The 24106-nt window shown below is 39.4% G+C and overlaps 1 protein-coding gene across 1 annotated transcript; it reads right to left on the bottom strand.

Moving 5' to 3' along the window:
• Nucleotides 1-3020: 3020 nt before the first annotated feature.
• Nucleotides 3021-4061, bottom strand: LOC113750544 (zinc finger BED domain-containing protein RICESLEEPER 2-like). The gene has a single exon (XM_027294506.1). The coding sequence runs from the start codon at nt 4059-4061 to the stop codon at nt 3021-3023; it is 1041 nt and encodes a 346-aa protein (XP_027150307.1).
• Between the last annotated feature and the right edge of the window lie 20045 nt (nt 4062-24106).

The raw sequence follows: 24106 nt of genomic DNA, 5'->3' as shown, positions 1-24106 counted from the left end.
TTCCAGATTCGAGCTTGGCTCGTTAGAGATCGAGTCGATATCGAGCTCAAGTAGAGCTCGATTACTGAATTTCCGGCAGAGATTCTATATAACTAATTGCATCTGCATCCTGTTGAAGTTCATTTAATGTCACGGCCCCACCTCCCCCTAAGGCGAACCAGAGGGTTCGGCGGGCCGCCTGCCCAGCTCTCGCCGGGACTCAGTCGTTCACTAAAGTCCTCAATTAGATTACAAGATAAAAACTCAAATATAACTCAAATGTTCCAACATTTACATATCAAAAGCGAAGCGTCCACGCTTTCGCAGCGCCACTCTGATCCATGATCCCAATGATTATACAAGAGGAAGTCCAAAACTAGCCTATTACACATCCAATCAATTCTAAAACGTTCAATACAATCCCAATATGAACGATTACACAAAAGGAAATCCAAATTCAATCCATACATGAGATAATCCAGGATTAAACACTACAAGCCCTTCCTTCGCCTTGAGCCCTGTGGAGGGGAATAAAACATTTTGGGGTGAGCTAGAAGCTCAGCAAGTAACCAATAAAAGCAGTTATCAAATCAGTTGCACAATCATTCATTTCAATAATGTCATGCTTCAACAATCAATGCACTTTCATTTCTCTCATGAGCCAGTGAAATCATGGTACTTAGACGTCCAACGCTCCAAACAATCATTTAACATTGAACATTAACATTGAACATTAAACATTGAGAAAGAGCCCATTGGTGCTCTACAGGAACATTAAACGGTGGAGGAGACGTCGGAGTCTAGCACACGAATTCCAAGTACTCATTTGAGCCAAAACATGTCAAGAACTTATATGCCGGCACACAAGATATGCAATCAAAGAAACGATGCAAGAAACATTTCAAAGTAACGTTGGAAAGAGTTTAAGGTCACTCACCTCCACGGCTCACAATCCTTGTCCAATATCCAATATAACCAAATACCAAACCAGAACCGTAATGGCAGGTTTGCAAATCACAGTATGCTGTAATCAGTACAACTCAGTCTATACAGGTCCAAATGCAGAAATTCCAAAGGCATATGATAGCTAGGCCATCAAGCTACATTTCATCAGAAGACACCAACATCCAAATCCAAAGCAATTCCAGTCAAAACAGACGATTACAAGCGCAGTTCGCACATTCTGATCAACCCAGAACAGCAACAGTAAAATCGATATATCTCATTCTACACTACTCCAAATGACCTGAAATTTTACAGACACCTCAAACACATCAATACCTACAACTTTCATGTTTTAAGCAAAGGCCAATTCGGCCTCTAACCATATGATACAAAACCGGACAGAAAGGGGGTTATGAAACCCTAACTTTTCACATTTCCTTCCAAATCCAAAATTGGTTGCAATTATCAATCATCTACATCCACTAGAGTCATAATCCCTCAATACAAACCATCATAAATAACCACAACCTCATGATCACATTAAACCAGAAAATTCCTCAATAAATGGAAAACTTCACCATCAATTCTTTCAACCCATGAAATACTCCACAAAATAACACACATGGCCACCACAAACCATTAATTAACCAATACTAGAACAAAAGTAACTTGTATACTCAACTCACCTCAAATTCAAGAGAGCTACCAACTTAGAGCTTCCCTTCAAAAACCAATCCGTCAACCTCTTCAAACCTCCCATATGAGCCCTTGTGTGGAGTGAATTGAAAATCGATCGGTGAAAACTCAAGATTCAAGAGAAAATTGAAACTAGAATTTGAAAGGCTTTTCTTTCTTTTCTCTCAAACCTCACGGTTGAGCAGGGACAAAAATGAGGACAAAAAGCAACCAAAACAAGATATTTATGAAAAAAAATTGCTGGTCAAAAGTTGACAGCCGGACTGCCACGTCGCAATCCGGCCGGATTCCTGGCCGGATTCGAGGCAGTGGCCGACTTCATTTTTTTTCAAAATGGCAAGGCAATCCGGCCAGGTATCCGGCCAGAAGATGGCCGGATTTCCGGCCGGATTTCCGGCCGGATTTCCGGCCGGATTTGGCCCCTGTGTTTTATCAAAAATTTTTCGTTTCGTTTCCGAGTTTAAAAGCTGTGCGACTCCGCTCGAATAACAACGATATATATAAAATGAAAACCCTCCTTCATACGGGGCGTCACATTTAACCACAAAAAATGTGACATACCCAAGGCCTAAAAGTGAAGATAATCCACACCAAACGAAAGATTCTAACTCAAAAGTGTCGAGCCAAAACAAGCACAAATGAGACTAACATCAACTTGTCGCAGTCCAACTTATACAAGTAAAATAGCATCATAATTTTTAATCACTAAGCAATGGCCAAATAGAGTAGATTTATAGCAAGTGAAACTCCTTCAACCAACAGCAGCCCCTTAAATGCTTTTTTTGTACCCATTATGAAGCTCAAGAGACCAATCTGTGCATAAATATAATGCAGTCAACACCAATCTATCCATAAGGAAGCTTCGGCAATCTAATAACATCATAAAACATGAGTTTCAACAATATAATCTATTCTAAGTTCGTCCATGATCCAAATTCATATTTTCTACTTTCCAACAATCCAACATCATAAAATCAACTAAAATAAAATTGGCATTTTTGCTCTCTAAATTTGGACAAAATTGCAAACAAAATAAGAACACTAAATGACTAAAATAAAATTTTTCAAAGAAGCACAAATGAAGTGCACCTGAATAGCTAAATCTAGCATCTCATACATTTGGAAGCTCGTATTCTTTCAGCATCTTTTGCGGCTGCATTGAGATGTTGGAAGTTCGAATAAACAAGTCACTATAAAATCAATTAAGTAAATTATAACTACTAATTTATGAAGAAATAACAAAAGCATAAAGGTGAAACTTACTTTCACTTTCTTTTTGACTCCGTGCAAATTTCTACACCAATTGCCCACACGCAATAAGATTTGAATTGTCTTTGGAGCAAGTGAGACTCGATAGGAATCAATCACCCTAGTCCCAACACTAAAGGTGGCCTCGGATGCTATGATAGTGATGGAAATGGCCTATATATCAACAGCCAACTCAGAACATATAGAACCGAGTATGCAAGCCAGTTGGTCCTCCACCCATCTAAGCAATCGAACTCCTTTGGATTTTGTCCACTTGGCTGGCCAGACTTGTCTAAATAGTCCAGCAATTCAGTCTTGTGGGGCTCATTGGTCTCGAGTTCGCCATAATACTCATCCAAGTCATCCCAACAATCTGCTAAAGGTCGAGAAGGATCGTGGCTAGAAGCTGAAGTATTTGTTGAAGTCTCTGAATGTGCACTTGCACTATTAGCCATAGCAGCATACTCTTCATAAAGGTCAAAGATGGCTTTCCAAACTTTTGTAATATTCTCTTGAGTCTCACAATGCGAGTACATTTTAGGAAAGGTGAACTCTATTGCTCGTATTTTCTGCCTTGGATTTAAAATAGCCGCAACAGACATCAATAAAATGCATTTGCTCCAGTATATATCAAACTTTACCTTCATTCTTGTAATCATTACTTGGACAAAATCATCTTCGTCATTCACTCTTGCATCCAACAATTTCTTAACCTTCAAGACCTCTAAGAGCAATAGGTTGGGGGTTGGATACTCACTCCCTGAAATTATGTGTGTGGTTATGTAGAATTTCTCAAAAATGGTGCAGACCTTTTCTACTTTTTTGTAATCATTAGCAGATGGACACAAATCATAAAAGGGCTCATAATCTTGGAAACGAGGAAAAACCTCCTTGTACTTCACAACACAACTCAACATCTCGTATGTGGAGTTCAATCTTGTCCTACAGTCGTGGAGTAATTTTTTTCCAAGAATTTGAAGTTGTTGAGCAATTTCTGCAAATAGCAATGCCCTAGCATCGGATTTGTTCACAAAATCCACATTGTCCCTAATATTTTCATAGGTATCCACTATCTTCTTCAGGCCATCTTGAACCATAAGCTTCAAGACATGGGCGCAACAATGGACATGAAATAGTTTTCCTCCACCTAGTAGTTTCTTGCATCTGCTAAAGTCATCTTTCAACAATCTCATGGCTGTGACAGCCTCACTTTCCCCTTAGGCGAACCAGAGGGTTCAGCGGACCGCCTGCCCAGCTCTCGCCGGGACTCAGTCGTTCACTCACACAAATCAGAAATAGAGCCACAAGAAAGAGCAAAACGAGGATCCAAAACTTAAAACAAAACTTATATACATTGCTATCTCAGAAAGAAGTACAACCGTCGAGAACACAAAAGTTCTCAAGTCACCATACAACCAACCCGTGCCAAGCACTAGGGCGAGAATTAAAACAAAACCAAAACTAGACCTAGCCAGTCGATACAGAGCTCTCACCCCTGCTCGCCTTCCCCTGTTAAGGAAAACAAAACTAAAGGGATGAGCTAAAAGCTCAGTGAGGTTCCGAACATGGGATCAAGCCATAAATCAAACAATAAGTCAAGAAACATTTACAACATGTACAATAAACCATACATGAAAAGGATACGTTCGTTCGTTCATTCGTTCGTTCGTTCGTTCTCTTGTCATTCCCCTTTCCTTCATTCATTTGAAAATGCATTTTTCGTTTATACATAAAACCCTCGTTCGTTCGTTCGTTTCATTCACCCTCTCCTGGACATTGGCCAGGCTCCACCAACCTACAAGGTAATACTCGAGTATACCAAACGTTCACCCAGGTCACCAAATCGCCCGATCGAGTCCGCTTCTGGCTCGAGTCGATTGGTAATAAGGGGCAGGGCCCAGTTCAGCCAAAAGGCTTATATTCATGCACAAGTAACGTTCCAATCATTGAATCTTTGAAAATTTCACATTTATTTAGGTCGGGTGCGATAAAGTACACACCCGCCCAGAAAACTCGTTTTGTAAATCATTGAAAGTACTTAACACGTTATCAAACAATAATACGAGTCATGAAGTCAAGAAAATATAGCAAACAAGGAACACTCACCGAATTATGCAAAATAACGTCCAAAATGTCCTATCGGATCTTACCCTCGATCACCGAGAAAACCTATGATTCGACGAGAAAGAATATTACAATTCATCTAGCAAAACAAGTAAGTGGAATCAAGGAACTCGACTAGTTAGGAGTAAAACGGATAAAGGTGACTTTAAAGTGAAAATAAAGCCATTTGGATCTGTGGACGGAAACAACTAGGGTGTCATAAACCAAACTCAAAGGGTTATAACAGTTCCAATGGAAAACACTTGAATCAAAGTCAAGTCGGAATCCAACTAGATAGGCTCAGAAATATTATTTTTCGGAATCGTGTATGTGGTTCAAAATCGATATACATTCAAGTAGGTATTATGGCCTACATGTCTTGACTGAGAAAACCTTAGGTCATACCTCGATATTTTGGTATGAAGTAGTAAATAAACATTTGAAGGTTCAAATGGAAAAGGTATCATGTTTTAAGAGGGAAAACGGGCATAGTATTTGCCAAACGAAAATATACAAGTTCAAATAAAAGCTTAGCCCTTGAGCGAAAATTTGGGCAGCACACCCTTTGTATTTTCCTATTTCCAGCCATTTATGGCTTCATTATTTTTCTCATCCAGTCCCAAAGTCCCAAAGTCACACACAAAATAAGTTCATTCAATAGCCGTTCAGTAAGCTCCAAGTAGTACAAGTACAATTCAAGCTAGGGAAAAGTGCGGAAATGAAAGTTAAGCTCTAAACCATAAAAACAGTTTTGACATCATTTTGCTGTTTTGGCACCATTGGCACTACGATTATCAGATGGAGGTGAAAGATACACCGTTTCGAAGCTAAGATATAGTACTACAATGTTGAAGAAGGCTACTCAGTCCAGTTTCTAGTGCAATCAGGTCAAAATTGAAATATACGAAACCAAAATCTCACAAACAGGTTGGCTAACCGCACAATTGTTAAACAGCAACAACTCAGGCTATCGAAGTCCGATTGAAGTGTATCTTATGGTGTTTCGAAGCTAAAACACAACCCTACATTTCTTATAAAGACCTCCAAGGCCAAATCATGCACTTTCATGATCAAAAATGGAAAACTACACGAAAACAGAATTCTGGGCGCGAAACAGGTTTCATGGACTGTCAAGGGTATTTCGGTCATTTCACATGCTAAAGTGGTCGGATCAAGTTGAAATTTTGTAGGAAACTAATGTATACTATTGGCTACAACTTTCATGTTTTGGTCAAAATCTAATTCAATAAGGATCATGGTGAAAAGTCACGGTCAGATTGGGTGAAATGACAACCCTGTTCGCTGAACTCCTACCTAGACCAGTCTGGGTATTTCCATCTTATCTCAGGCTACCGAGCTCGGATTGGCCTGAAAATTTACAGGCAACTATAAAACATCATGTTCTACAACTTTCATGTTTTGTGCTAAGGCCAATTCGGCCTCTAACCGGGTCGAACAGAAACGGACAGAACAGGGGTTAGTGAAACCCTAATCTGGAATTCATGCATTCAAGTGCTAATCTTCCACAAAACAACATCTAAAACAACTAAAAACCCCTAATAAGCAATTAATTGAAGTAAAGAGGATGTTCTTGGCAAAATACCTTAAAACCACAAGAAAGGTAGGAGCTTAGGCTTTGTCCTCCAAAAATCCTTCCATTCAAGTTCCTAATCTTCCTTAACTAGCACTTTGTATGGAGTAATTTGAGTTTCCAATGGTTGGAACTTAAGATTTGGCTTGGATTTGAAGTTGAAGATGAAACTTTTCCTCTCTTTCTCTCTCAAGTGTTCAGCCAAGAAGGAAGAAGAAATGGGATATTTTTGGTCAAATTTTGGTATTTAGTAAAGGTAAGAAAGTTAGTCAAAATCCAACTCCAATCGGGTCGCGACACCTAGCACCTTTTAATCGTAACACTTATCCTTTTGTCTCTCCATCATTAACCATCTAAGCAACCTCTAATTATCTCTTAACATCTAGCAAATTAATCCCAGTACACAAAACTTAACCTAATTGGCCCAATTTTATCGAACTTACTGCACTAGCGGGTCCCACGCCCGGTATACGCTCCAAAAATCTCATGAACTAAATTATACTAGACAAATAATTTAAAAACCCTATTTGGTCATAAAAATTATCTAGAAAATTTTTCAAATAAAGAAAAGGCATAAGAAGCGTGCAAATAAATAAAATAAAGCCTAGAAAATAAGAACTTTGACGGGTTCTCACACTCTCTCCCCCTTAAGAAATTTCGCCCTCGAAATTTTTACCTTCATTTGCCTCAGACGAGTCCGGAATTGTTTGGGTGCCTAACGCATAAGCTTTTGCTGGCCCACTAGTTCGGTTCCCTCTTTCATTTGCTTGTTTTGTTTTAGCTCCCTCCAGTTGCGGAATACTACCTCCGCGTGACTGTTTCCTCGGACAGTTGCTAACTTGGTGCTCACCACTCCCACAAATCAAACACTTCCGCTCCTTCCGCCAACAATCGTTTTCGGTATGATTGGCCTTTCCGCAATAACCACAAGTCAAGTAGGAAGCCCTCTTTCGGCTTTCTGGAGAAGTCTCCCCATATCCGGTTTGGCTTCCTTTGGTAGACCTTTCATTTCCCGCCCCTACTGTCCATGGCGGGTAGGACAAAAAGTTCACTTTCTGCATTTTAGAAGGTGCTATTGATTCACTAGGAGGTTCTTCAATCACACTACCAACTGCACCTCTTTTCCGAGTTTGGGAGGCTTTTACTTGTGCCTTTGCATTCTCGATTCGTTGAGCCTTCTCAAGGGCCTCCGTAAAAGTATTCACTTGCGCCGCGGCTAACGCCTCTTGGATGTCCAAATTCAGTCCCTGTATAAACCGTCTTACTCTGCGCCGTTCAGTGGCTACCAGTTCAGAAGCAAACTTGGATAATCTTGTAAATTTTGTTTCATATTCGGCCACACTTAACGTTCCCTGGCGTAACCCAATAAACTCCTCCTCCCTCCTTTCTTGGACTAAAGGTGGAAGGTACTTCTCGTTAAATTCTCTTATGAAGTTCGCCCATGTCCAGATGGTCTGTTCTCTTTCCCACTTTGCTCTAATTACGTTCCACCATGATCGGGCCGGTCCCTCAAATTGAAATACTGCAAAGTTCACTTGCCTTTGCTCAGTGTAGTTTAGGGCTGTGAAGATATTAACCATGGTTTCTATCCATTGTTCAGCCACGTCCGGATCGGGCCCTCCAAGGAATTTTGGCGGAGCAAATTTTTGGAACCTTTCAAGAGCCTTATCCTCGCCCATCTCAGGGTTTCGATTTTGGTTTACGGGTATTTGGCCTTGTTGATCCACCAGTCTTGCCAAGATATCCGTCATCTGTTGCATTGCCGTTGCCATTTGGTCTCCAGTCGCAGCTCTTGATCCCTGCCCTTGCTCGGCTGACGTTTCCCTTTCTCCTCTTGATTCCGGGGTCCGCTCAGTTCTCCGGCCTCGACCACGTCCACGACTACGTCTCCCGTCCATAGATATGTTTTTCCCTCTCTCTTTTCTTTTCTTTTCCCCCAAAAGGTATTTTAGTGAATAAACACAGTAAATTAACTAAGCACCAATTCCAACATACCAAATACACAAGTAAACATATACGCACATAACACGCCATATCAAGGAGGCAGATAATCAAATACACAAATACATATCACAAATACATATCAAATTTGACAGATAATCATATCAAGTTTGACAGATAATCATATACACGAATTCACATGCTAACGTCATGTAGTAGCCATATATGGGTGCATCAAAAGAAAAGGGATACGTTGTCCCACACCCTGTTAACCCCGTCCGTCTCTCACGTCACTTTCTATCCAACTAGATGTCCATTGGCCTCTTGAAATCATTCTAGCCAGACCAAGCCTGTTCATTTCCCAAAATGCGAATCTCAAATACTGAGCATCACCTCAACGCTAGAGTACTCGGGCACCAGAATCCGAAATAAGACAATTCACATCTCGAGCTGGCCAGTCCCAAGAGTAAACCATCTAAAATCGAAATTCCTACCAGACGTACCTATCTATGGTCCTCAGATACCATGAGAGAGGTTTAAGGCCTATAACATTCACAATTCATAACTAATGCTCAAATGAGCACTTAGTCCTTTATACTCATTCACCACTTAGTCCAAGCTCACTCCGCGCAGAGACCACGCGAAACAGGTTCTGATACCAACTGTGACAGCCCCACTTTCCCCTTAGGCGAACCAGAGGGTTCAGCGGACCGCCTGCCCAGCTCTCGCCGGGACTCAGTCGTTCACTCACACAAATCAGAAATAGAACCACAAGAAAGAGCAAAACGAGGATCCAAAACTTAAAAAAAAACTTATATACATTGCTATCTCAGAAAGAAGTACAACCGTCGAGAATACAAAAGTTCTCAAGTCACCATACAACCAGCCCGTGCCAAGCACTAGGGCGAGAACCAAAACAAAACCAAAACTAGACCTAGCCAGTCGATACAGAGCTCTCGCCCCTGCTCGCCTTCCCCTATTAAGGAAAACAAAACTAAAGGGATGAGCTAAAAGGTCAGTGAGGTTCCGAACATGGGATCAAGCCATAAATCAAACAATAAGTCAAGAAACATTTACAACATGTACAATAAACCATACATGAAAAGGATACGTTCGTTCGTTCATTCGTTCGTTCGTTCGTTCTCTTGTCATTCCCCTTTCCTTCATTCATTTGAAAATGCATTTTTCGTTTATACATAAAACCCTCGTTCGTTCGTTCGTTTCATTCACCCTCTCCTGGACATTGGCCAGGCTCCACCAACCTACAAGGTAATACTCGAGTATACCAAACGTTCACCCAGGTCACCAAATCGCCCGATCGAGTCCGCTTCTGGCTCGAGTCGATTGGTAATAAGGGGCAGGGCCCAGTTCAGCCAAAAGGCTTATATTCATGCACAAGTAACGTTCCAATCATTGAATCTTTGAAAATTTCACATTTATTTAGGTCGGGTGCGATAAAGTACACACCCGCCCAGAAAACTCGTTTTGTAAATCATTGAAAGTACTTAACACGTTATCAAACAATAATACGAGTCATGAAGTCAAGAAAATATAGCAAACAAGGAACACTCACCGAATTATGCAAAATAACGTCCAAAATGTCCTATCGGATCTTACCCTCGATCACCGAGAAAACCTATGATTCGACGAGAAAGAATATTACAATTCATCTAGCAAAACAAGTAAGTGGAATCAAGGAACTCGACTAGTTAGGAGTAAAACGGATAAAGGTGACTTTAAAGTGAAAATAAAGCCATTTGGATCTGTGGACGGAAACAACTAGGGTGTCATAAACCAAACTCAAAGGGTTATAACAGTTCCAATGGAAAACACTTGAATCAAAGTCAAGTCGGAATCCAACTAGATAGGCTCAGAAATATTATTTTTCGGAATCGTGTATGTGGTTCAAAATCGATATACATTCAAGTAGGTATTATGGCCTACATGTCTTGACTGAGAAAACCTTAGGTCATACCTCGATATTTTGGTATGAAGTAGTAAATAAACATTTGAAGGTTCAAATGGAAAAGGTATCATGTTTTAAGAGGGAAAACGGGCATAGTATTTGCCAAACGAAAATATACAAGTTCAAATAGAAGCTTAGCCCTTGAGCGAAAATTTGGGCAGCACGCCCTTTGTATTTTCCTATTTCCAGCCATTTATGGCTTCATTATTTTTCACATCCAGTCCCAAAGTCCCAAAGTCACACACAAAATAAGTTCATTCAATAGCCGTTCAGTAAGCTCCAAGTAGTACAAGTACAATTCAAGCTAGGGAAAAGTACGGAAATGAAAGTTAAGCTATAAACCATAAAAATAGTTTTGACATCATTTTGCGGTTTTGGCACCATTGGCACTACAATTATCGGATGGAGGTGCAAGATACACCGTTTCGAAGGTAAGAGATAGTATTACAATGTTGAAGAAGGCTACTCAGTCCAGTTTCTAGTGCAATCAGGTCAAAATTGAAATATACGAAACCAGAATCTCACAAACAGGTTGGTTAACCGCACAATTATTAAACAGCAACAACTCAGGCTACCGAAGTCCGATTGAAGTGTATCTTATGGTGTTTCAAAGCTAAAACACAACCCTACATTTATTATAAAGACCTCCAAGTCCAAATCATGCATTTTCATGATCAAAAATGGAAAACTACACAAAAACAGAATTCTGGGCGCGAAACAGGTTTCATGGACAGTCAAGGGTATTTCGGTCATTTCACATGTTACAGTGGTCGGATCAAGTTGAAATTTTGTAGGAAACTAATTTATACTATTGGCTACAACTTTCATGTTTTGGTCTAAATCTAATTTAATAAGGATCATGGTGAAAAGTCACGGTCAGATTGGGTGAAATGACAACCCTGTTCGCTGAACTCCTACCTAGACCAGTCTGGGTATTTCCGTCTTATCTCCGGCTACCGAGCTCGGATTGGGCTGAAAATTTACAGGCAACTAGAAAACATCATGTCTACAACTTTCATGTTTTGTACTAAGACCAATTCGGCCTCTAACCTGGTCGAACAGAAACGGACAGAACAGGGGTTAGTGAAACCCTAATCTGGAATTCATGCATTCAAGTGCTAATCTTCCACAAAACAACATCTAAAACAACTAAAAACCACTAATAAGCAATTAATTGAAATAAAGAGGATGTTCTTGGCAAAATACCTTAAAATCACAAGAAAGGTAGGAGCTTAGGCTTTGTCCTTCAAAAATCCTTCCATTCAAGTTCCTAATCTTCCTTAACTAGCACTTTGTATGGAGTAATTTGAGTTTCCAATGGTTGGAACTTAAGATTTGGCTTGGATTTGAAGTTGAAGATGAAACTTTTCCTCTCTTTCTTTCTCTCAAGTGTTCAGCCAAGAAGGAAGAAGAAATGGGATATTTTTGGTCAAATTTTGGTATTTAGTAAAGGTAAGAAAGTTAAGTCAAAGTCCAACTCCAATCGGGTCGCGACACCTAGCACCTTTTAATTGTAACACTTATCCTTTTGTCTCTCCATCATTAACCATCTAAGCAACCTCTAATTATCTCTTAACATCTAGCAAATTAATCCCAGTACACAAAACTTAACCTAATTGGCCCAATTTTACCGAACTTACTGCACTAGCGAGTCCCACGCCCGGTATACGCTCCAAAAATCTCATGAACTAAATTATACTAGAAAAATAATTTAAACCCTAGTTGTTCATAAAAATTATCTCGAAAATTTTCCTAATAAAGAAAATGCATAAGAAGCGTGCAAATAAATAAAATAAAGCCTAGAAAATAAGAAATTTTACAGGTTCTCACACTCTCTCCCCCTTAAGAAATTTCGCCCTCGAAATTTTTACCTTCATTTGCCTCAGACGAGTCCGGAACTGTTTGGGTGCCTAACGCATAAGCTTTTGCTGGCCCACTAGTTCGGTTCCCTCTTTCATTTGCTTGTTTTGTTTTAGCTCCCTCCAGTTGCGGAATACTACCTCCGCGTGACTGTTTTCTCGGACAGTTGCTAACGTGGTGCTCACCACTCCCACAAATCAAGCACTTCCGCCCCTTCTGCCAATAATCGTTCTCGGTATGATTGGCATTTCCACAATAACCACAAGTCAAGTAGGAAGCCCACTTTCGGCTTTCTGGAGAAGTCTCCCCATATCCGGTTTGGCTTCCTTTAGTAGACCTTTCATTTCCCGCCCCTACTGTCCATGACGGGTAGGACAAAAAGTTCACTTTCTGCATTTTAGAAGGTGCTATTGATTCACTAGGAGGTTCTTCAATCACACTACCAACTGCACCTCTTTTCAGAGTTTGGGAGGCTTTTACTTGTGCCTTTGCATTCTCGATTCGTTGAGCCTTCTCAAGGGCCTCCGTAAAAGTATTCACTTGCGCCGCGGCTAACGTCTCTTGGATGTCCAAATTCAGTCCCTGTATAAACCGTCTTACTCTTCGCCATTCAGTGGCTACCAGTTCAGAAGTAAACTTGGATAATCTTGTAAATTTTGTTTCATATTCAGCCACACTTAACGTTCCCTGGCGTAACCCAATAAACCCCTACTCCCTCCTTTTTTGGACTAAAGGTGGGAGGTACTTCTCGTTAAATTCTTTTATGAAGTTCGCCCATGTCCAGATAGTCTGTTCTCTTTCCCACTTTGCTCTAATTACGTTCCACCATGATCGGGCCGGTCCCTCAAATTGAAATACTGCAAAGTTCACTTGCTTTTGCTCAGTGTAATTTAGGGCTGTGAAGATATTAACCATGGTTTCTATCCATTGTTCAGCCACGTCCGGATCGGGCCCTCCAAGGAATTTTGGCGGAGCAAACTTCTGGAACCTTTCAAGAGCCTTGTCCTCGCCCATCACAGGGTTCCGATTTTAGATTACGGGTATTTGGCCTTGTTGATCCACCAGTCTTGCCAAGATATCCGTCATCTGTTGCATTGCCGTTGCCATTTGGTCTCCAGTCGCAGCTCTTGATCCCTGCCCTTGCTCGGCTGACGTTTCCCTTTCTCCTCTTGATTCCGGGGTCCGCTCAGTTCTCCGGCCTCGACCACGTCCACGACTACGTCTCCCGTCCATAGATATGTTTTTCCCTCTCTCTTTTCTTTTCTTTTCCCCCAAAAGGTATTTTAGTGAATAAACACAGTAAATTAACTAAGCACCAATTCCAACATACCAAATACACAAGTAAACATATACGCACATAACACGCCATATCAAGGAGGCAGATAATCAAATACACAAATACATATCACAAATACATATCAAATTTGACAGATAATCATATCAAGTTTGACAGATAATCATATACACGAATTCACATGCTAACGTCATGTAGTAGCCATATATGGGTGCATCAAAAGAAAAGGGATACGTTGTCCCACACCCTGTTAACCCCGTCCGTCTCTCACGTCACTTTCTATCCAACTAGATGTCCATTGGCCTCTTGAAATCATTCTAGCCAGACCAAGCCTGTTCATTTCCCAAAATGCGAATCTCAAATACTGAGCATCACCTCAACGCTAGAGTACTCGGGCACCAGAATCCGAAATAAGACAATTCACATCTCGAGCTGGCCAGTCCCAAGAGTAAACCATCTAAAATCGAAATTCCTACCAGACGTACCTATCTATGGTCCTCAGATACCATGAGAGAGGTTTAAGGCCTATAACATTCACAATTCATAACTAATGCTCAAATGAGCACTTAGTCCTTTATACTCATTCACCACTTAGTCCAAGCTCACTCCGCGCAGAGACCACGCGAAACAGGTTCTGATACCAACTGTGACAGCCCCACTTTCCCCTTAGGCGAACCAGAGGGTTCAGCGGACCGCCTGCCCAGCTCTCGCCGGGACTCAGTCGTTCACTCACACAAATCAGAAATAGAACCACAAGAAAGAGCAAAACGAGGATCCAAAACTTAAAAAAAAACTTATATACATTGCTATCTCAGAAAGAAGTACAACCGTCGAGAATACAAAAGTTCTCAAGTCACCATACAACCAGCCCGTGCCAAGCACTAGGGCGAGAACCAAAACAAAACCAAAACTAGACCTAGCCAGTCGATACAGAGCTCTCGCCCCTGCTCGCCTTCCCCTATTAAGGAAAACAAAACTAAAGGGATGAGCTAAAAGGTCAGTGAGGTTCCGAACATGGGATCAAGCCATAAATCAAACAATAAGTCAAGAAACATTTACAACATGTACAATAAACCATACATGAAAAGGATAGGTTCGTTCGTTCATTCGTTCGTTCGTTCGTTCTCCTGTCATTCCCCTTTCCTTCATTCATTTGAAAATGCATTTTTCGTTTATACATAAAACCCTTGTTCGTTCGTTCGTTCGTTCATTTCATTCACCCTCTCCTAGACATTGGCCAGGCTCCACCAACCTCCACCAACCTACAAGGTAATACTCGAGTATACCAAACGTTCACCCAGGTCACCAAATCGCCCGATCGAGTCCGCTTCTGGCTCGAGTCGATCGATAACAAGGGGCAGGGCCCAGTTCAGCCAAAAGGCTTACATTCATGCACAAGTAACGTTCCAATCATTGAATCTTTGAAAATTTCACATTTATTTAGGTCAGGTACGATAAAGTACACACCCACCCAGAAAACTCGATTTGGAAATCATTGAAAGCACTTAACACGTTATCAAACAATAATACGAGTCATGAAGTCAAGAAAATATAGCAAACAAGGAACACTCACCGAATTATGCAAAATAACGTCCAAAATGTCCTATCAGATCTTACCCTCGATCACCGAGAAAACCTATGATTCGACGAGAAAGAATATTACAATTCATCTAGCAAAACAAGTAAGTGGAATCAAGGAACTCGACTAGTTAGGAGTAAAACGGATAAAGGTGACTTTAAAGTGAAAATAAAGCCATTTGGATCTGTGGACGGAAACAACTAGGGTGTCATAAACCAAACTCAAAGGGTTATAACAGTTCCATGGAAAACACTTGAATCAAAGTCAAGTCGGAATCCAACTAGATAGGCTCAGAAATATTATTTTTCGGAATCGTGTATGTGGTTCAAAATCGATATACATTCAAGTAGGTATTATGGCCTACATGTCTTGACTGAGAAAACCTTAGGTCATACCTCGATATTTTGGTATGAAGTAGTAAATAAACATTTGAAGGTTCAAATGGAAAAGGTATCATGTTTTAAGAGGGAAAACGGGCATAGTATTTGCCAAACGAAAATATACAAGTTCAAATAAAAGCTTAGCCCTTGAGCGAAAATTTGGGCAGCACACCCTTTGTATTTTCCTATTTCCAGCCATTTATGGCTTCATTATTTTTCTCATCCAGTCCCAAAGTCCCAAAGTCACACACAAAATAAGTTCATTCAATAGCCGTTCAGTAAGCTCCAAGTAGTACAAGTACAATTCAAGCTAGGGAAAAGTGCGGAAATGAAAGTTAAGCTCTAAACCATAAAAACAGTTTTGACATCATTTTGCTGTTTTGGCACCATTGGCACTACGATTATCAGATGGAGGTGAAAGATACACCGTTTCGAAGCTAAGATATAGTACTACAATGTTGAAGAAGGCTACTCAGTCCAGTTTCTAGTGCAATCAGGTCAAAATTGAAATATACGAAACCAAAATCTCACAAACAGGTTGGCTAACCGCACAATTGTTAAACAGCAACAACTCAGGCTATCGAAGTCCGATTGAAGTGTATCTTATGGTGTTTCGAAGCTAAAACACAACCCTACATTTCTTATAAAGACCTCCAAGGCCAAATCATGCACTTTCATGATCAAAAATGGAAAACTACACGAAAACAGAATTCTGGGCGCGAAACAGGTTTCATGGACTGTCAAGGGTATTTCGGTCATTTCACATGCTAAAGTGGTCGGATCAAGTTGAAATTTTGTAGGAAACTAATGTATACTATTGGCTACAACTTTCATGTTTTGGTCAAAATCTAATTCAATAAGGATCATGGTGAAAAGTCACGGTCAGATTGGGTGAAATGACAACCCTGTTCGCTGAACTCCTACCTAGACCAGTCTGGGTATTTCCATCTTATCTCAGGCTACCGAGCTCGGATTGGCCTGAAAATTTACAGGCAACTATAAAACATCATGTTCTACAACTTTCATGTTTTGTGCTAAGGCCAATTCGGCCTCTAACCGGGTCGAACAGAAACGGACAGAACAGGGGTTAGTGAAACCCTAATCTGGAATTCATGCATTCAAGTGCTAATCTTCCACAAAACAACATCTAAAACAACTAAAAACCCCTAATAAGCAATTAATTGAAGTAAAGAGGATGTTCTTGGCAAAATACCTTAAAACCACAAGAAAGGTAGGAGCTTAGGCTTTGTCCTCCAAAAATCCTTCCATTCAAGTTCCTAATCTTCCTTAACTAGCACTTTGTATGGAGTAATTTGAGTTTCCAATGGTTGGAACTTAAAATTTGGCTTGGATTTGAAGTTGAAGATGAAACTTTTCCTCTCTTTCTTTCTCTCAAGTGTTCAGCCAAGAAGGAAGAAGAAATGGGATATTTTTGGTCAAATTTTGGTATTTAGTAACGGTAAGAAAGTTAAGTCAAAGTCCAACTCCAATCAGGTCGCGACACCTAGCACCTTTTAATTGTACACTTATCCTTTTGTCTCTCCATCATTAACCATCTAAGCAACCACTAATTATCTCTTAACATCTAGCAAATTAATCCTAGTACACAAAACTTAACCTAATTGGCCCAATTTTACCGAACTTACTGCACTAGTGGGTCCCACGCCCGGTATACGCTCCAAAAATCTCATGAACTAAATTATACTAGACAAATAATTTAAAAACCCTATTTGTTCATAAAAATTATCTAGAAAATTTTCCAAATAAAGAAAAGGCATAAGAAGCGTGCAAATAAATAAAATAAAGCCTAGAAAATAAGAACTTTGACGGGTTCTCACAATGGCCACATCATTACTAGCAGCATTGTAGACTCAAATAGTATGGATTTTCTACTCAATTCCCCACTCCTTCGTACATTTGAAGAGGGCAGCAGAAATCTCAACTCTGCATCGAGGTGGTGGGGTATGAATGGAACTTAACACCCTTGTTTGAAGTTTCCAACTAGCATCAATCCAATGCCCGGTCACGACCATGTACTCAATCTTTCGATTCTTTGATTTCCATAAATCAGTTGTCAAGCTAACTTTTCGTACATCTCAACATGTTCTTTAGCTTCTTTTTTTTCCAATTCATACACTTGTGCACAATCCTTTTTTGCTGTCATTCGAGAGATTTTTGCCACTTCGAAAATCCAGACTTCATCATAAGGTTGAAACCCTTTTACTCCAAAATGGTGAAAGGATACTCTTGCATCAAGATCCAATGTGCAGCTGCCTCCCTCATTTTTTTCCGTGTTGAATTTCCCTGAATGCAATGGTGGTACAATTGGAAAAACTTCATCCGTTGGCTGGAAATTTAATTTTGTTTGCTGCTCGGCATTTTTCAATTTAGCTTTTCTAGCTGCACAGCTACCTAGATGCCTCCACATACTAGTTGTTTGCTTTGTTTTGCCCTGAGATATTTTTTTCGGCAATGTTTGCAAATGGCATAACAAATTGCTCTTTCTTGAAATTCGTCAAAGTCCTCCCATGTCTCTGATATTTTATTTCTTTTAGGCAAGTGAAATTGACCATCACCTTCACTTGCCGCTCCTTCTTGAGCATTCTTGTCCCCGGTAGTCGATTGTCCTGTATTGGTATTCATAGTACCACTTTCATTTCTAGGAGCAATAACTTCATTTCCTGCGTTGCCATTACTCACAAAGACAAATATTGGGCTTTCCAACATCAATGGAGTGGATGAATCGGCAATAGATACACATGGTTGTGGCATTGAGGAAACCTTGGGGAGGGGGAGCTAATCGACATGCCTTTAAAATAAAAAAATAAGTTAAATTGATGAATAATTGTAGACCTAAAAACCATATAGAAAAGCTGTTTGTTAACACTATTGACCTTTGCTAATTCTTATGAGTTATGACAAAATACTACTATACTAAGCAAAGAAACAAACTCCTGGTAAATTAAAGACGAATTGAAAAACTTTACTAGCTAAAGTTTGACTTTAACAAACACTTTAACTAAGACTTATAAATTAAAGTGTGACTTTATCGCTTCAACAAAGATGCACAAAATAAATCTAAGAACTACAAGTTTGAATATATACATAATGAAAAAACGAATCGCCCAAAATGACATGAATTCCACCTTTCATCAAATTCTAGTGTTTGGTAGTGAATATTGATTAACATTAGCTAGTATTAATCTCAAATTCATCGGAGTTGTAAATCTCTCATAAAACAAAGAAAACAAATGCCTAAATTTACCAACTAAAACTGCATTTTGACCTTTTAAGGACAACAAGTAAAGATTCTTAAGCATTGTGGTGTAGCAGATTGGTTTGTATAGCGATTATGCTCAAGAATAATGACAATAGTCCTGCAATGTAAGCTTTTATTCAACCATGACTCAAATTCTCAAAAGTTGTCACTGTTTAAATTTCTTTTTCTTCGTCTTCCAAACAAGAAAGCAAGAGGGCAGCATGAATTATGTGACATTCTCAAGAAAGAAAAGTAGTAAAGCAGCTTCATTTGTTGACTTACCTACTCCAGTGGCCCTTGCTGCTACTGCGCCAACATGGGCGTCCAATGTCCGATGAATTGAGCTATATCCTCCTGCATTTTCCTAGCTCCTTATTGTGAGAGCCCGAAAATTATGTTTGTCATCTATGATTTCATCTAGAATTTGAATGTGTTGTACTTTGCATTATATTATTTAATTTCCATGTTTGCTTGTTTCATGTGATCAGATGACTTGAATGCACCCTCAATTAGTGTAGGATAAAAACCAACAGGACTTAACACCAACTAGAATGAGAAATTAGTTGGGTCATAACATGATAATAGAGAGATGTGGGGTAATTGTTAGATTAAATTCTTGATTCATGTATGAGTGACAAGTGGGTGAGTGTGTGTCAAGTATAAGATATCTTGCTCAACCACAAAACATTTTGACCAGAAATTTTCTTTAGTCTTGCTCCTTGCCACGATTTTTGACTAAGAGAAAATTTATCCATAATGGCATGCAAAAATTGACCAAATCAAAATTCATTCTTTCTTGTTTCTTTCCTTTATCTTAACCGAGAGAAAGAGAGAAAAGAGATGGAGAAGTTTCCTTGCCCTTGTCCTGTCCATGTCCAACCGAGAGAGAGAGAGAGAGAGAGTTAGGAAGAAACAAATTCCTTCTCCTCCTTTGTTTGCTAAAAATCGAGGAAAAACCACAAGATTAAACCAGGGGCCTTCTTCATTTTTCATCCATGAACATCAACCAAGAAACAAGAAAAAATTTCAACTCTTTTAGCCAAGAAAATCGAGAGAAAGAAAGCTTGAAATTTTTGCTCCATCCTTCTTGTTGCAGCCGAGAGAGAGAGAAAAAGAGTGGAGAGTTGCTAGCCTTGATTCTTCAATTTCTTGAGGAAAATAAGGTAAAAAGGGTTGTAAATCCTTCCTTCTTCCATGCCTTTTTAAGTTTAAAGGATGTAAGTTGAGTTTGGGCAGAAAAGAATGAGTTTTGGTGAAGAAAAGTTTCAATTTTCTTGCTAGAAATTCTGCTTAGCTGATGACAGCTTTATTATGGTAATTGATGACAGATTTTGTGAAGTTTTTGGTGAAATGCTTGGCTGAAACAAGTACACACTAGAAACAGATTTTGTTAATTGCTTCATTTTATGTTGGATATACCATATGTGGTGTATTTGGTATTTTCAAACAAGTTAAAGCTTGGAACTTCAGGTGACAGTCACCTCTGGGCAGTTTTAGTAAAATGATCATAACTTAGTGTAAAAAAATTGAATTTGAGTACCGTCAATTGCATTTGAAACTAGACTTAGAGAGCTTTCTAACGGTATAAAATTTGAACTGTGGTTCATTTTATATACACACCAGAAAATCGGCAAAGTTGATTGAAAATTCTACCCTGTACAAGTAAAAACTGGAATATTGTAGTAGCTTTCGACTCAATTTGGACCAATTTATGAACTGAATCTCTTTGAGGTGTCTTCTAAAGATTGTTAGTACTTCGAGTCTAGTTTTTAACGGGGTAAGTTGTATGATTTTTTGACATTTATAACTCAAATTATGATTTTTCAAAGGATGATGCTTGCCGAAAACTTTCAGTTTCAAAGGTACTCGAAGGCTACGAATTTCAACTTTCCTTGATGAAAATTCATGATTTTAAACTCATGATAAATAGCTTTGATTATGATTGTATATTTGTGAGATTGATGGATTTCATTGCTAACAACTTATGCTATATGTTTCTTTCTATGTCGAATGTGAAAGATATTATGAGTTTGGTATTTTGAACAAGTGAAAAGCTGGATCTCGACAAAAATTTTGAAAGTGTTTGCTAGAAATTGTGTTTGGCTGAGGAAGAGAAAGAAAGGATTTTCGTGTCTATTTTCAAAATTTCATGGTGATCTTGGACAAATTTGTTCTATATATTGTATAAGACTTTACTCTCACATATATGTGTGATTTGTTAAGTAGAAACCAAGTGTTTTAAGTGGAAAGTAACTCACCTTTTGAACTCCTTTTCTTGATGGTACACTTCTAGTTTTGGAACTGAGAGAAGGGATGAAATTTTATCCAATTTTCTTTAAATCCCTTGGCCATAATCAATCTCTTTTGCTTCGTATACCACTGACAACTATTGATCTAACTTGCACGTGGTTTTTCCCTTGTTTCAAACACGAAAATCTTATGATCTTTTGAACAAGTTTTGAAAATTGACATGTCTCAAATGTGGTAGTTTGAAATTGTGAACTTTGGATATATTCTTTTGGTCTCAGGACTTGAAAGCAGGCAAGAACGTGAGCCCGGTACTGAAATGTGAAGTTTTCATTATATGGGTGAGTGCTCCAACTGCATGATTAAGATTATGTGATGCTTCAAGTGACTTGTTGTTGAGATTGCTAGATATCTTGACTTGATATTGAAAAAGCGAGTGTGTACTTTATCACACTCGACCTAACTTGCTTGAACTCTTGTCAACCTATTTACAAGTGAACTGATATATCTGTGCATGACTTGAAAGTCGGTTAGAGATGTTATCTCATCGACTATACTTGTGATTGGGGTCCCAAACCCCATCAGCTGGTTGGTCAAATTAAGCCAACAAGGGCTTGGTCGAGATGACCGACGAACCATGGGTCTTGTATCTTGTTACTGGCCTTGGTATACTCGAGTAGTATTTGGTGGTTGTACCTAATATTTAATCTTTTGAATGTATGTGAGTTGAATTGTGGGTTGGAAGTATTTTGTATTTGAAGGACATTAATACATTATGGAACTAGTTGTTACTCGCTTTTCCTTGGTTTGTAAGCAATGTATTTTGGAGGACCTCAAGGTTATTATTTTTGAAACCCTTAAAGTACTTCTTGTTATTGGCTTGTGGATTATAGTGAGTCCTGATGAGAGTTGGGCAGGCGGTCCACTAAACCCTTTGGTTCACCTTAAGGAGAGGGGGGGTCGTCACACTTATTACTTCCCCAATCACAAGACAACAACCCAGCTCTCCTCTGTGCTCCGAAATACCTTCACAATTGTCACCCTCAATTTTGGTGTTAGGGTTTTAGGTTTAACAAATTCTCCCTAAATTAGCAAAAATGGACTAATAATTAACATGTTTCATACATAAGTACAACACAAATACCTCAAATAATAGCAATGCAATTAATGGAACTTCACATTATCGGCTGCAAACTCCACTCCTCCACCTCTTTAATTTCGGCCCTTGCTATATTCACCCCCTTCAAGTTATAGTCAACGCCGTTCGCCGTTACTGTCTAGTGAAGCCCAAGCTGGTGGCCGTGGAAGCTATCGAGTTCGGGTGGAGCACCAGGTGATTAGCTTCTTCCAAGCTCGAAGTCGAAGCAAGACTACTATGGGAGGAAGAAAGAAGTTTCTTGAAGAACTTCTTATTTTGTGACAATTCTTTTCTTTAATCCTCAATTCCATTATTTTTTATAGTGAAATGACTCATTTACCCTTTACAAATTTTATAACAATTCAGGTTATGATCATAATTATTTCAAATAAGCAACCCAAAGAAGTCATTTGATTATTTCTAAAGTATTAATTAATAATTAGCGCAAGTAGTCATTAGAGCTCGTCGAGCTCACAAGTACAGATTATTTGATCTTGTGCAAGCTCGACTCGCAGATCCAAACGAGTAGATCGACCTCTACTTAAGCAGCTGACCGAGTGTCACGACCAAAGTCTGAGGATTGGCCCAAATAATTTTTGGATTGAAATCCACTGGCTGGCCTAAAATGGTTAACCCAAATTACTCAATAGCACCCCAAGTACTTAAACGCATTCCTTTCCTCTTACAATTCTGATATGGGATTCTACATTTTCCCCACCTTGAGGACTTTGCATCCTTGCAAAACTCGTTAGAATCCAGACTATCCACTCGGTCATATTTGGACTCTAGATGTGGCTCGTACGGACTCTAGAGATGACTCCCACCTGATGTCATATTTAGTCTCGTAGGTTCTAGAGATGGGCCCTCTTGAATGTGGCACTTAGCCCCACAAAACACTTAGCTCCTTGTACCCCCTTGCGTAGTTAGAACCGTAAACCGCTGGCCCAGGCTCACCGTACATAGAGACCATGCGAGGTTCGCTTTGATACCAACTGTCATGACCTGAGTTTGAGGGTTGGCCCAAGTAAATTTTGTACCGAAATCCACTGTTCTAAAATGGATAACCCAAATTACTCAATAGTCCAAGCATCCCACGTACTTAAACCAATTCCTTTCCTCTTACAATTCCAACATGGGATGCTACACCGAATTACTCGAGAGGTCAAGCCAAGCTACTCGAATATGTTGCAGCCCTATGCTACTTACAAGATTTCCATGTGTAATTTTTAAAAAATTAGGATATGTCTACCCCAAGAAAACTTCACTAGAAATAAACTTAATTCTTTCACCAATAGAAATGTCATATAAGCATATCGTGATCCTTTTTTCCCCCCGCTTTTTGTTGCAATACTTAAAAAGTTCAAATAATTAGAGAATACATTAAAGGAAATGTAGCCTCGGATTAGGAGTGAAACAACTTGAGTTAAAATCTTGAGAATAGAGTACCTAAGTTAAATCTGTTGTTAGATTAATCCAACTTTAAGTTGCATTAATCTCACCATTTGTAGGTGAGCTTATGATCTTAATGAGCTGTAATGCGTTAGTACTAATCCCTTCTCTATTTTACAGAGAAACTGTAAAACAGAAGTGACAGTGGAAAAAGGCTAATTAGAGAATCAATATGATCCCTGGATAATAGCAGGTGGAGGGAAGAGCTCACCCTAGAAAGAGCAATCTCAAAGTAAATACATAGGTGACAAAATTCACTAAGGCATAAGAAATAATGAACTGGTTTCCAAAATGCCAACGTGGAGAGAATAGAACCAACAAAACAAGCAGATAAGTGAGGGAAGACAAGGCAACACAAATATCAGAGGGGGAGTCTGCAACATCTGCTGAGACTAGAGATGGAATATCTGAACAACAAACCAAGGAAGAAA

The sequence above is a fragment of the Coffea eugenioides genome, chromosome 10, assembly GCF_003713205.1.
Source record: "Coffea eugenioides isolate CCC68of chromosome 10, Ceug_1.0, whole genome shotgun sequence".
In the NCBI taxonomy this organism is placed as follows: domain Eukaryota; kingdom Viridiplantae; phylum Streptophyta; class Magnoliopsida; order Gentianales; family Rubiaceae; genus Coffea; species Coffea eugenioides.
The sequence above is the reverse complement of the archived record's forward strand: the minus strand, read 5'-3'. Positions and strand labels throughout refer to the sequence as shown.

Bases quoted from the DNA above. Each gene is read 5' to 3' on its own strand.
- LOC113750544 (XM_027294506.1), bottom strand. From the start codon at position 4,061: ATGAGATTGTTGAAAGATGACTTTAGCAGATGCAAGAAACTACTAGGT.